Source organism: Somniosus microcephalus, unplaced genomic scaffold, assembly GCF_052327205.1.
Source record: "Somniosus microcephalus isolate GS21.2 unplaced genomic scaffold, FLI_Smic_1.0 unresolved_chr1, whole genome shotgun sequence".
Classification (NCBI taxonomy): Eukaryota; Metazoa; Chordata; class Chondrichthyes; order Squaliformes; family Somniosidae; genus Somniosus; species Somniosus microcephalus.
Window position 1 is genome coordinate 69,254,950 of NW_028225179.1, and position 15,293 is coordinate 69,270,242.

General features: G+C 52.6%; 1 protein-coding gene across 4 annotated transcripts in view; it reads left to right on the forward strand.

Annotated features, from left to right (window-relative positions):
• The window catches only part of LOC147095467 (active breakpoint cluster region-related protein-like), a 334,266-nt gene that overhangs the window by 302,904 nt on the left and 16,069 nt on the right, over nucleotides 1-15,293 (forward strand). For all 4 annotated transcript variants that reach the window (XM_085974613.1, XM_085974616.1, XM_085974612.1 and 1 more), the window contains one exon: nucleotides 9,940-10,049. In XM_085974613.1, the coding sequence (XP_085830739.1) occupies nucleotides 9,940-10,049 (110 nt within the window). The remainder of the gene's footprint in view (nucleotides 1-9,939; nucleotides 10,050-15,293) is intronic.

Sequence of the window (15,293 nt, forward strand, 5' to 3'; positions counted from 1 at the left end):
GGGATGTAGGGAGGGGGAGAGTGTGTAGGAGCTGGGGTTGTAGGGAGGGGGTGATTGTGTAGGAAATGGGGATGTAGGGAGGGGAGAGTGTGTAGGAGATGGGGATGTAGGGAGGGGGAGAGTGTGTAGGAGATGGGGATGTAGGGAGGGGGAGAGTGTGTAGGAGATGGGGATGTGGGGAGGGGAGAGTGTGTAGGAGATGGGGATGCAGGGAGTGGAGAGTGTGTAGCAGATGGGGATGTAGGGAGGGGGAGAGTGTGTAGGAGATGGGGATGTAGGGAGGGGGAGAGTGTGTAGGAGCTGAGTTTGTAGGGAGGGGGAGAGTGTGTAGGAGATGGGGATGTAGGGAAGGGAGAATGTGTAGGAGATGGGGATGTAGGGAGGGGGAGAGTGTGTAGGAGATGGGGATGTAGGGAGGGGGAGAGTGTGTAGGAGATGGGGATGTAGGGAGGGGAGAGTGTCTCGATGATGGGGATGTAGGGAGGGGGAGAGTGTGTAGGAGATGGGGATGTAGAGAGGGGTAGAGTGTGTAGGATATGGGGATGTAGGGTGGGGAGAGTTTGTAGGAGATGGGGATGTAGGGAGGGGGAGAGTGTGTCGGAGATGGGGATGTAGGGAGGGGGAGAGTGTGTAGGAGATGGGGATGCAGGGAGGGGGAGAGTGTGTAGGAGATGGGGATGTATGGAGGGGGAGAGTGTGTAGGAGATGGGGATGTAGGGAGGGGGAGAGTGTGTAGGAGATGGGGATGTGGGGAGGGGAGAGTGTGTAGGAGATGGGGATGCAGGGAGTGGAGAGTGTGTAGCAGATGGGGATGTAGGGAGGGGGGAGAGTGTGTAGGAGATGGGGATGTAGGGAGGGGGAGAGTGTGTAGGAGCTGAGTTTGTAGGGAGGGGGAGAGTGTGTAGGAGATGGGGATGTAGGGAAGGGAGAATGTGTAGGAGATGGCGATGTAGGGAGGGGGAGAGTGTGTCGGAGATGGGGATGTAGGGAGGGGGAGAGTGTGTAGGAGCTGAGTTTGTAGGGAGGGGGAGAGTGTGTAGGAGATGGGGATGTAGGGAAGGGAGAATGTGTAGGAGATGGGGATGTAGGGAGGGGAGAGTGTGTAGGAGATGGGGATGTAGGGAGGGGAGAGTGTGTAGGAGATGGGGATGTAGGGAGGGGAGAGTGTAGGAGATGGGGATGTAGTGAGGGGGAGAGTGTGTAGGAGATGGGGATGCAGGGAGGGGAGAGTGTGTAGGAGATGGCGATGTAGGGACGGGAGAGTGTGTAGGAGATGGGGATGTAGGGAGGGGGAGAGTGTGTAGGAGATGGGGATGTAGGGAGGGGGAGGTTGTGTAGGAGATGGGGATGTAGGGAGGGGGAGAGTGTGTAGGAGATGGGGATGTAGGGAGGGGGAGAGTGTGTAGGAGATGGGGATGTAGGGAGGGGGAGAGTGTGTAGGAGATGGGGATGTGGGGAGGGGAGAGTGTGTAGGAGATGGGGATGCAGGGAGTGGAGAGTGTGTAGCAGATGGGGATGTAGGGAGGGGGAGAGTGTGTAGGAGATGGGAATGTAGTGAGGGGGAGAGTGTGTAGGAGATGGGGATGCAGGGAGGGGAGAGTGTGTAGGAGATGGCGATGTAGGGACGGGAGAGAGTGTAGGAGATGGGGATGTAGGGAGGGGGAGAGTGTGTAGGAGATGGGGATGTAGGGAGGGGGAGGTTGTGTAGGAGATGGGGATGTAGGGAGGGGGAGAGTGTGTAGGAGATGGGGATGTAGGGAGGGGGAGAGTGTGTAGGAGATGGGGATGGAGGGAGGGGAGAGTGTGTAGGAGATGGGGATGTAGGGAGGGGAGAGTGTGTAGGAGATGGGGATGTCGGGAGGGGGAGAGTGTGCAGGAGATGGGGATGTAGGGAAGGGGAGAGTGTGTCGATGATGGGGATGTAGGGAGGGGGAGAGTGTGTAGGAGATGGGGATGTAGAGAGGGGTAGAGTGTGTAGGATATGGGGATGTAGGGTGGGGAGAGTGTGTAGGAGATGGGGATGTCGGGAGGGGGAGAGTGTGCAGGAGATGGGGATGTAGGGAGGGGAGAGTGTGTCGATGATGGGGATGTAGGGAGGGGGAGAGTGTGTAGGAGAGGGGATGTAGAGAGGGGTAGAGTGTGTAGGATATGGGGATGTAGGGTGGGGAGAGTGTGTAGGAGATGGGGATGTAGGGAGGGGGAGAGTGTGTAGGAGATGGGGATGTAGGGAGGGGGTGAGTGTGTAGGAGATGGGGATGCAGGGAGGGGGAGAGTGTGTAGGAGATGGGGATGTAGGGAGGGGGAGAGTGTGTAGGAGATGGGGATGCAGGGAGGGGTAGAGTGTGTAGGAGATGGGGATGTACGGAGGGGGAGTGTGTAGGAGATGGGGATGTAGGGAGGGGGAGAGTGTGTAGGAGATGGGGATGTAGGGAGTGGGAGAGTGTGTAGGAGATGGGAATGTAGGGAGGGGAGAGTGTGTAGGAGATGGGGATATAGGGAGGGGAGAGTGTGTAGGAGATGGGGATGTAGGGAGGAGGAGAGTGTGTAGGAGATGGGGATGTAGGGAGGGGGAGAGTGTGTAGGAGATGGGGATGTAGGGAGGGGGAGAGTGTGTAGGAGATGGGGATGTAGGGAGGGGGAGACTGTGTAGGAGATGGTGATGTGCAGAGGGGGAGAGCGTGTAGGAGATGGGGATGTAGGAAGGGGGAGAGTGTGTAGGAGATGGGGATGTAGGGAGGGGGAGAGTGTGTAGGAGATGGGGATGTAGGGAGGGGAGAGTGTGCAGGAGATGGGGATGTAGGGCGGGGGAGAGTGTGTATGAGATGGGGATGTAGGGAGGGGTAGAGTGTGTAGGATATGGGGATGTAGGGAGGGGAGAGTGTGTAGGAGCTGGGGATGTAAGGAGGGGGGAGTGTGTAGGAGATGGGGATGTAGGGAGGGGAGAGTGTGTAGGAGATGGGGATGTAGGGAGGGGGAGAGTGTGTAGGAGATGGGGATGGAGGGAGGGGGAGAGTGTGTAGGAGATGGGGATGTAGGGAGGGGGAGAGTATGTAGGAGATGGGGATGTAGGGAGGGGAGAGTGTGTAGGAGATGGGGAAGTAGGGAGTGGGAGAGTGTGTCGGAGATGGGGATTTAGGGAGGGGGAGAGTGTGTAGGAGGTGGGGATGTAGGGAGGGGAGAGTGTGTAGGAGATGGGGATGTAGGGAGGGGGAGAGTGTGCAGGAGATGGGGATGTAGGGAGGGGGAGAGTGTGTAGGAGATGGGGATGTAGAGAGGGGGAGAGTGTGCAGGAGATGGGGATGTAGGGAGGGGGAGAGTGTGTAGGAGATGGGGGTGTAGGGAGGGGGAGAGTGTGTAGGAGATGGGGATGTAGGGAGGGGGAGAGTGTGTAGGAGATGGGGATGTAGGGAGGGGGAGAGTGTGTAGGAGATGGGGATGTAGGGAGGGGGAGAGTGTGTAGGAGATGGCGATGTAGGGAGGGGGAGAGTGTGCAGGAGCTGGGGTTGTAGGGAGGGGGAGATTGTGTAGGAGATGGGGATGTAGGGAGGGGAGAGTGTGTAGGAGATGGGGATGTAGGGAGGGGGAGAGTGTGTACGAGATGGGGATGTAGGGAGGGGGAGAGTGTGTAGGAGATGGGGATGTAGGGAGGGGAGAGTGTGTAGGAGATGGGGATGTAGGGAGGGGAGAGTGTGGAGGAAATGGGGATGTAGGGAGGGGGAGAGTGCGTAGGAGCTGGGGTTGTAGGGAGGGGGAGAGTGTGTAGGAGATGGGGATGTAGGGAGGGGAGAGTGTGTAGGAGATGGGGAGGTAGGGAGGGGAGAGTGTGTCGGAGATGGCGATGTAGGGAGGGGAGAGTGTGTAGGAGTTGGGGATGTAGGGAGGGGGAGAGTGTGTAGGAGATGGGGATGTAGGGAGGGAGAGGGTGTGTAGGAGATGGGGATGTAGGGAGGGGGAGAGTGTGTAGGAGATGGCGATGTAGGGAGGGGGAGAGTGTGCAGGAGCTGGGGTTGTAGGGAGGGGGAGATTGTGTAGGAGATGGGGATGTAGGGAGGGGGAGAGTGTGTACGAGATGGAGATGTAGGGAGGGGGAGAGTGTGTAGGAGATGGGGATGTAGGGAGGGGAGAGTGTGTAGGAGATGGGGATGTAGGGAGGGGAGAGTGTGGAGGAGATGGGGATGTAGGGAGGGGGGAGAGTGCGTAGGAGCTGGGGTTGTAGGGAGGGGGAGAGTGTGTAGGATATGGGGATGTAGGGAGGGGAGAGTGTGTAGGAGATGGGGAGGTAGGGAGGGGAGAGTGTGTCGGAGATGGTGATGTAGGGAGGGGAGAGTGTGTAGGAGTTGGGGATGTAGGGAGGGGGAGAGTGTGTAGGAGATGGGGATGTAGGGAGGGAGAGGGTGTGTAGGAGATGGGGATGTAGGGAGGGGAAAGTGTGTCGGAGATGGGGATGTAGGGAGGGGGAGAGTGTGAAGGAGATGGGGATGTAGGGAGCGGGAGAGTGTGTAGGAGATGGGGATGTAGGGACGGGGAGAGTGTGTAGGAGATGGGGATGTAGGGAGGGGGAGAGTGTGTAGGAGATGGGGATGTAGGGAGGGGAGAGTGTGTAGGAGATGGGGATGTAGGGAGGGGGAGTCTGTGTAGGAGATGGGGATGTAGGGAGGGGGAGAGTGTGTAGGAGATGGGGATGTAGGGAGGGGAGAGTGTGTAGGAGATGGGGATGTAGGGAGGGGGAGAGTGTGTAGGAGATGGGGATATAGGGAGGGGAGAGTGTGCAGGAGATGGGGATGTAGGGAGGGGGAGAGTGTGTAGGAGATGGGGATGTAGGGAGGGGAGAGTGTGTACGGGATGGGGATGTAGGGAGGGGGAGAGTGTGTAGGAGATGGGGATGCAGGGAGGGGAGAGTGTGTAGGAGCTGGGGATGTCGGGAGGGGAGAGTGTAGGAGATGGGGATGTAGGGAGGGGAGAGTGTGTAGGAGATGGGGATGAAGGGAGGGGAGAGTGTATAGGAGATGGGGATGTAGGGAGGGGGAGAGTGTGTAGGAGATGGGGATGTATGGAGCGATCGAAAAAGGCAGACACAGGCAGACCAGGCTGCCAAGAGAGGACAGGATATGCTCTCACTGCAGTCAGGGAGTGGTGGAGACAGAGATGCACTTCCTCACAGCTTGTGGAAAATATCAGGGCATCAGGGAGAATTTCTACCAAAAATTCTCACAAATATGCCCTGATTTCAGAAATCTGAATGACAACCAAAAACTCCCATTCCTACTGGGAGAGGAGAGAAGCTGTATAACACTGGCGGCGCACTATGTTACAGCTTGCCATGAACAGAGGGACAACCAGTAAACTAAGAAAAAAATATATATAGACAATGCGAATGTATGTTTATACACTCAGGGATATACCTGTTTATACACTGTATGAATAGAACTGCGTTTATGTGCTAAACCATAAATGTATTTTGATGCTTTGGCAACATAAGATGTGACTTATCATGCCAATAAAGCGATTTAAATTGTAAATTGTAAATTGTGTAGGAGCTGGGGTTGTAGGGAGGGGGTGATTGTGTAGGAGATGGGGATGTAGGGAGGGGAGAGTGTGTAGGAGATGGGGATGTAGGGAGGGGGAGAGTGTGTAGGAGATGGGGATGTAGGGAGGGGGAGAGTGTGTAGGAGATGGGGATGTGGGGAGGGGAGAGTGTGTAGGAGATGGGGATGCAGGGAGTGGAGAGTGTGTAGCAGATGGGGATGTAGGGAGGGGGAGAGTGTGTAGGAGATGGGGATGTAGGGAGGGGGAGAGTGTGTAGGAGCTGAGGTTGTAGGGAGGGGGAGAGTGTGTAGGAGATGGGGATGTAGGGAGGGGGAGAGTGTGAAGGAGATGGGGATGTAGGGAGCGGGAGAGTGTGTAGGAGATGGGGATGTAGGGACGGGGAGAGTGTGTAGGAGATGGGGATGTAGGGAGGGGGAGAGTGTGTAGGAGATGGGGATGTAGGGAGGGGAGAGTGTGTAGGAGATGGGGATGTAGGGAGGGGGAGAGTGTGTAGGAGATGGGGATGTAAGGAGGGGGAGAGTGTGTAGGAGATGGGGATGGAGGGAGGGGAGAGTGTGTAGGAGATGGGGATGTCGGGAGGGGAGAGTGTGTAGGAGATGGGGATGTCGGGAGGGGGAGAGTGTGCAGGAGATGGGGATGTAGGGAGGGGGAGAGTGTGTTGGAGATGGGGATGTAGGGAGGGGGAGAGTGTGTAGGAGATGGGGATGTAGGGGGGGGGAGAGTGTGTAGGAGATGGGGATGTAGGGAGGGGAGAGTGTGTAGGAGATGGGGATGTAGGGAGGGGGAGACTGTGTTGGAGATGGGGATGTAGGGAGGGGGAGAGTGTGTACGAGATGGGGATGTAGGGAGGGGGAGAGTGTGTAGGAGATGGGGATATAGGGAGGGGAGAGTGTGTAGGAGATGGGGATGTAGGGAGGGGGAGAGTGTGTAGGAGATGGGGATGTAGGGAGGAGGAGAGTGTGTAGGAGATGGGGATGTAGGGAGGGGAGAGTGTGTAGGAGATGGGGATGTTGGGAGGGGGAGAGTGTGTAGGAGATGGGGATGTAGGGAGGGGTAGAGTGTGTAGGAGATGGGGATGTAGGGAGGGGGAGCGTGTGTAGGAGATGGGGATGTAGGGAGGGGGAGAGTGTGTAGGAGATGGGGATGTAGGGAGGGGAGAGTGTGTAGGAGATGGGGATGTAGGGAGGGGGAGAGTGTGTAGGAGATGGGGATGTAGGGAGGGGGAGAGTGTGTAGGAGATGGGGATGTAAGGAGGGGAGAGTGTGTAGGAGATGGGGATGTAGGGAGGGGGAGCGTGTGTAGGAGATGGGGATGTAGGGAGGGGGAGAGTGTGTAGGAGATGGGGATGTAGGGAGGGGAGAGTGTGTAGGAGATGGGGATGTAGGGAGGGGGAGAGTGTGTAGGAGATGGGGATGTAGGGAGGGGAGAGTGTGTAGGAGATGGGGATGTCGGGAGGGGGAAAGTGTGTAGGAGATGGGGATGTAGGGAGGGGGAGAGTGTGTAGAAGATGGGGATGTAGGGAGGGGGAGAGTGTGGAGGAGATGGGGATGTAGGGAGGGGGAGAGTGTGTAGGAGATGGGGATGTAGGGAGGAGGAGAGTGTGTAGGAGAATGGGGATGTAGGGAGGGGGAGAGTGTGTAGGAGATGGGGATGTAGGGAGGGGGAGAGTGTGTAGGAGAATGGGGATCTCTGGATGAGGATGTTCCAATCCATGGTATAGGGAGAGAAGAACGCTTGTGAGACGAGCTGCCTGGTGGCAATGACCAGGTATGTGAGGGAAGGGTTTGAGTTTTCTAAGTTTAGCGGGGCCATCATCGGTTCCTGGAGGGAGTTGTGGTTGATGAAGAGTGTTGTTGAGGTGAAGCAGCTAATCGGTGAAGCCCAGGGCGTGAAGGAGATACGGGAGGTCCGTTCAGGGTCAAAGGACATGCTCATGCCCAGATTGCACAACTGAAGTCGGCGGTATTGCCCATCGGAGTTTCTGGGAAAACTTGAAAACACTACACAAAAAACAACACGACGATTTGGCCATTCAAAATGGGGACACATGGGTAAACCACTTTGAAAAATTATACCAGAAAAACACACTAAGACCAGAGCAACACCAAATATGCAAAAAACTTGAAAAGCTTGAAATGGCCATAAAAGATAACCAAAACCCACTGGACGCCATAATAACAGAAAAAGAACTTCTTGAAAAACTCAAGGACCTGCGACCAGGAAAAGCCTGCGGGACAGACGGCATACTAAACGAGATGATTAAACACACAGACAACAAAATGAAACTGGCTATCCTAAAACTCTTCAACTTGGTTCTGAGTGTCGGTTATTTCCCTGATATCTGGAACAAAGGACTCATAACGCCCATATACAAAAGTGGGGACAAAATCGACCCAAACAACTATCGAGGCATCTGTGTAAACAGTAACCTGGGGAAGGTATTCTGTAGCATCATAAACAAAAGACTTATAAACTTCCTTGAGGAGCACAATGTCTTGAGTAAAAGCCAAATTGGATTCCTGCCAAACTATAGAACATCCGATCATATCTTCACCCTACAGACCCTAATTGACAAACACGTTCACCATAACAAAAGCAAAATCTACGCATGCTTTGTAGATTTCCAGAAGGCTTTCGACTCCATCTGGCATGACGGTTTATTCCTGAAACTTATCGAAAGTGGGGTAGGAGGGAAAACATATGATGTAATTAAATCAATGTATACAAACAACAAATGTGCAGTTAAAATTGGAGACAAACAAACAAAATACTTCCCACAGGGGCGGGGGGTGACGCAGGGCTCGCCAATCTCACCGACACTCTTTAATATTTACATTAATGGATTGGCAAAACTACTTGAACAATCTACAGCACCCGGCCTCACCCTATATGAATCCAAGGTTAAATTCCTCCTCTATGCAGACGACCTGGTTCTGCTGTCACCTACTAAAGAGGGGCTACAGCAAAACCTGGACCTGCTGGAGTCGTACTGCCAGACTTGGGCCCTGACAATAAATCCCCAAAAAACCAAAGTCCTTGTGTTCCAGCAAAGATCCAAACATCAGGGACCCAAAATAAATTTCACAGTAGGAACAACCAAAATTGAACAAACCACTAACTACACATACTTGGGCTTAAAAATCAGTTCTACGGGAAACTTCAAACTGGCTGTGAATGAACTGAAAGAGAAAGCAAGAAGGGCTTTCTATGCCATCAAAAAATCAATCCAAATAGAAATACCAATTAGCATTTGGCTCAAAATTTTCAAATCAGTAATTGAACCAATTGCACTCTATGGCAGTGAGGTATGGGGACCGCTAACTCAACAAGAATTTGCAAAATGGGACAAACACCCAATTGAGATCCTACATGCAGAATTCTGTAAAAGTATCCTCCGGACTCAAAGGAAAACAGTAAACAATGCATGCAGGGCGGAACTAGGCCAATATCCATTAATAATCACTATCCAAAAAAGAGCCACCAAATTTTGGAATCACCTACAAATGAGCAATCCCCAATGCTATCACTACGACGCCCTGAAATGCCAAGAGCTGACCATAAAGAAGAATACCCTCAGTCAACTAGTCCTGGGACTCAGTGAAGTAACTACTAACAATACTAACAATAACCAGCCCCAGGACAGTGACAGGGTAACACAAAGAATTCGACCCAACACAATCGTCGCTAAGCAAAAGGAAAAATATCTGACATATTGGGCAGAAACAACAAAAACCCAAAGCAAACTCAATTGCTACTTGGCCCTAAACAGACAATACAACATAGCTGATTACCTGACCATGGTAAAGGATAACAAACTGAGAAGAACCTTGACAAGGTACAGACTTAGCGAACATAGCCTAGCGATCGAAAAAGGCAGACACAGGCAGACCAGGCTGCCAAGAGAGGACAGGATATGCTCGCACTGCAGTCAGGGAGTGGTGGAGACAGAGATGCACTTCCTCACAGCTTGTGGAAAATATCAGGGCATCAGGGAGAATTTCTACCAAAAATTCTCACAAATATGCCCTGATTTCAGAAATCTGAATGACAACCAAAAACTCCCATTCCTACTGGGAGAGGAGAGAAGCTGTGTAACACTGGCGGCACGCTATGTTGCAGCTTGCCATGAACAGAGAGCCAACCAGTAAACTAAGAAAAGAATATATATAAACAGTGCGAATGTATGTTTGTACGCTCAGGGATGTACCTGTTTGTGCACTGTATGAATAGAACTGCGTTTATGTGGTAAACCATAAATGTATTTTGATGCTTTGGCAACATAAGATGTAACTTATCATGCCAATAAAGCGATTTGAATTGTGAATTGTGAATTGTGAGAGTCTCAATTCCACCCTCAGTGATTCTCATATCCGTTCCCATTCCTGTTCCCAGCACGAGCTCCGCTGCTCCATGAAGTACCTGCACCAAAACCTCAGCCAGCTGGACGAACTCTCGGGCGCTCCTCGCGGGATCTTCGGCGTTCCCATCAGCATCATCACGTAGTGAGTACTAGCCCCACCGACGCACGGAGAGAGGGGGCCACTTGGACTGCATGCTCTAGCCCCTTACAATCTGGTACAAGGAGCAGAATCCCAAAGAACCCAACATAACCCTTTCCATTCATTCCCTGAATTACATTAGACCCATCCCCTCCTTCCCATTAACTCTCTGAATCTCAATAGACCGATCCTAAAGCTTCCCATTCACTCCCTGAATCCCAATAGACACAACTCCCGTTCCCATTGTATAGAATCCCAATGGACCCGAACCCTTCCCATTCACTCCCAATGCACAGAATCCCAATGGACCCGACTCCGTCCCATTCACTCCCATTCTACAGAATCCCAATGGACCCGTCCCCTTCCCATTCACTCCCAATGCACAGAATCCCAATGGACCCGACTCCTTCCCATTCACTCCCATTCTACAGAATCCCAATGGACCCAACCCCAACCCATTCACTCCCATTGTACAGAATCCCAATGGACCCAACCTCTTCCCATTCACTCCCATTGTACAGAATCCCAATGGGGCCGACCCCTTCCCATTCACTCCCATTGCACAGAATCCCAATAGACCCAACCCCAACCCATTCACTCCCATTGTACAGAATCCCAATGGACCCGACCCCTTCCCATTCACTCCCATTGCACAGAATCCCAATGGACCCGACCCCTTCCCATTCACTCCCATTCTACAGAATCCCAATGGACCCAACCCCTTCCCATTCACTCCCATTGCACAGAATCCCAATGGACCCAACCCCTTCCCATTCACTCCCATTCTACAGAATCCCAATGGACCCGACCCCTTCCCATTCACTCCCATTGTACAGAATCCCAATGGACCTAACCCCTTCCCATTCACTCCCATTCTACAGAATCCCAATGGACCCGACCCCTTCCCATTCACTCCCATTGCACAGAATCCCAATAGACCCAACCCCTTCCCATTCACTCCCATTCTACAGAATCCCAATGGACCCAACTCCTTCCCATTCACTCCCATTGTACAGAATCCCAATGGACCTGTCCCCTTCCCATTCACTCCCATTCTACAGAATCCCAATGGACCGGAACCCTTCCCATTCACTCCCATTGCACAGAATCCCAATGGACCCGACCCCTTCCCATTCACTCCCATTCTACAGATTCCCAATAGACCCAACCCCTTCCCATTCATTCCCATTGTACAGAATCCCAATGGACCCAACACCTTCCCATTCACTCCCATTGCACAGAATCCCAATGGACCCGACCTCTTCCCATTCACTCCCATTGCACAGAATCCCAATAGACCCAACCCCTTCCCATTCACTCCCATTCTACAGAATCCCAATAGAGCCAACTCCTTCCCATTCACTCCCAATGTACAAAATCCCAATGGACCCAACCCCTTCCCATTCACTCCCATTGTACAGAATCCCAATGGACCCAACTCCTTCCCATTCACTCCCATTGTACAGAATCCCAATAGACCCAACCCCTTCCCATTCACTCCCATTGTACAGAATCCCAATGGACCCAACTCCTTCCCATTCACTCCCATTCTACAGAATCCCAATGGACCCAAACCCTTCCCATTCACTCCCATTGTACAGAATCCCAATGGACTCGACCCCTTCCCATTCACTCCCATTGCACAGAATCCCAATGGACCCGACTCCTTCCCATTCACTCCCATTCTACAGAATCCCAATGGACCCGACCCCTTCCCATTCACTCCCATTGCACAGAATCCCAATGGACCCGACTCCTTCCCATTCACTCCCATTCTACAGAATCCCAATGGACCCGAACCCTTCCCATTCACTCCCATTGTACAGAATCCCAATGGACCTGTCCCCTTCCCATTCACTCCCATTGCACAGAATCCCAATGGACCCAACCCCTTCCCATTCACTCCCATTCTACAGAATCCCAATGGACCCGACCCCTTCCCATTCACTCCCATTGCACAGAATCCCAATGGACCCGTCCCCTTCCCATTCACTCCCATTTTACAGAATCCCAATGGACCCGACCCCTTCCCATTCACTCCCATTCTACAGATTCCCAATAGACCCAACCCCTTCCCATTCATTCCCATTTTACAGAATCCCAATGGACCCAACCCCTTCCCATTCACTCCCAATGTACAGAATCCCAATGGACCCGACTCCTTCCCATTCACTCCCATTGTACAGAATCCCAATGGACCCAACCCCTTCCCATTCACTCCCATTGTACAGAATCCCAATGGACCCAACCCCTTCCCATTCACTCCCATTGTACAGAATCCCAGTGGACCCAACCCCTTCCCACTCACTCCCATTGTACAGAATCCCAATGGACCCGACCCCTTCCCATTCACTCCCATTGCACAGAATCCCAATGGACCCGACTCCTTCCCATTCACTCCCATTCTACAGAATCCCAACGGACCCGAACCCTTCCCATTCACTCCCAATGCACAGATTCCCAATGGACCCAACCCCTTCCCATTCACTCCCATTATACAGAATCCCAATGGACCCAACCCCTTCCCATTCACTCCCATTATACAGAATCCCAATGGACCCAACCCCTTCCCATTCACTCCCATTGCACAGAATCCCAATGGACCCAACCCCTTCCCATTCACTCCCATTGTACAGAATCCCAATGGACCCGACCCCTTCCCATTCACTCCCATTCTACAGATTCCCAATAGACCCAGCCCCTTCCAATTCATTCCCATTGTACAGAATCCCAATGGACCCAACCCCTTCCCATTCACTCCCATTGTACAGAATCCCAGTGGACCCAACTCCTTCCCATTCACTCCCATTGTACAGAATCCCAATGGACCCAACCCCTTCCCATTCACTCCCATTGTACAGAATCCCAATGGACCCGACCCCTTCCCATTCACTCCCATTGCACAGAATCCCAATGGACCCGACTCCTTCCCATTCACTCCCATTGTACAGAATCCCAATGGACCTGTCCCCTTCCCATTCACTCCCAATGCACAGAATCCCAATGGACCCGACCCCTTCCCATTCACTCCCATTGCACAGAATCCCAATGCACTCGTCCCCTTCCCATTCACTCCCATTGCACAGAATCCCAATGGACCCAACCCCTTCCCATTCACTCCCATTGTACAGAATCCCAATGGACCCAACCCCTTCCCATTCACTCCCATTCTACAGATTCCCAATGGACCCAACCCCTTCCCATTCACTCCCATTGTACAGAATCCCAATGGACCCAACCCCTTCCCATTCACTCCCATTCTACAGAATCCCAATGGACCCGACTCCTTCCCATTCACTCCCATTGCACAGAATCCCAATAGACCCAACCCCTTCCCATTCACTCCCATTCTACAGAATCCCAATGGACCCGACCCCTTCCCATTCACTCCCATTGCACAGAATCCCAATGGACCCGACCCCTTCCCATTCACTCCCATTGCACCGAATCCCAATGGACCCGACCCCTTCCCATTCACTCCCATTCTACAGATTCCCAATGGACCCAACCCCTTCCCATTCACTCCCATTGTACAGAATCCCAATGGACCCAACCCCTTCCCATTCACTCCCATTCTACAGAATCCCAATGGACCCGACTCCTTCCCATTCACTCCCATTGCACAGAATCCCAATAGACCCAACCCCTTCCCATTCACTCCCATTGCACAGAATCCCAATGGACCCGACCCCTTCCCATTCACTCCCATTCTACAGAATCCCAATGGACCCAACCCCTTCCCATTCACTCCAATTCTACAGAATCCCAATGGACCCGACCCCTTCCCATTCACTCCCATTGCACAGAATCCCAATGGACCCGACTCCTTCCCATTCACTCCCATTCTACAGAATCCCAATGGACCCGACTCCTTCCCATTCACTCCCATTGCACAGAATCCCAATGGAACCAACCCCTTCCCATTCACTCCCATTGCACAGAATCCAAATGGACCCAACTCCTTCCCGTTCACTCCCATTGTACAGAATCCCAATGGACCCAACCCCTTCCCATTCACTCGCATTCTACAGAATCCCAATGGACCCGACTCCTTCCCATTCACTCCCATTGCACAGAATCCCAATGGACCCAACCCCTTCCCATTCACTCCCATTCTACAGATTCCCAATAGACCCAACCCCTTCCCATTCATTCCCATCGTACAGAATCCTAATGGACCCAACCCCTTCCCATTCACTCCCATTGCACAGAATCCCAATGGACCCGACTCCTTCCCATTCACTCCCATTCTACAGAATCCCAATGGACCCGACCCCTTCCCATTCACTCCCATTCTACAGAATCCCAATGGACCCGACTCCTTCCCATTCACTCCCATTCTACAGAATCCCAATGGACCCAACCCCTTCCCATTCACTCCCATTGTACAGAATCCCAATGGACCCGACTCCTTCCCATTCACTCCCATTGCACAGAATCCCAATGGACCCGACTCCTTCCCATTCACTCCCATTCTACAGAATCCCAATGGACCCAACCCCTTCCCATTCACTCCCATTGCACAGAATCCAAATGGACCCAACCTCTTCCCATTCACTCCCATTCTACAGATTCCCAATAGACCCAACCCCTTCCCATTCATTCCCATCGTACAGAATCCCAATGGACCCAACCCCTTCCCATTCACTCCCATTGTACAGAATTCCAATGGACCCGACCCCTTCCCATTCACTCCCATTGTACAGAATTCCAATGGACCCGACCCCTTCCCATTCACTCCCATTGTACAGAATCCCAATGGACCCGACTCCTTCCCTTTCACTCCCATTGTACAGAATCCCAATGGACCCAACCCCATCCCATTCACTCCCATTGTACAGAATCCCAGTGGACCCAACCCGTTCCCATTCACTCCCATTGTACACAATCCCAATGGACCCAACACCTTCCCATTCACTCCCATTGTACAGAATCCCAACAGATCAAACCCCTTCCTATTCACTCCCATTGTACAGAATCCCAATGGACCCAACACCTTCCCATTCACTCCCATTGTACAGAATCCCAACAGATCAAACCCCTTCCCATTCACTCCCATTGTACAGAATCCCAACAGATCAAACCCCTTCCCATTCAGTCGCATTGTACAGAATCCCAATGGACACAACCCCTTCCCATTCACTCCCATTGTACAGAATCCCAATGGACCCAACCCCTTCCCATTCATTCCCATTGTACAGAATCCCAATGGACACAACCCCTTCCCATTCATTCCCATTGTACATA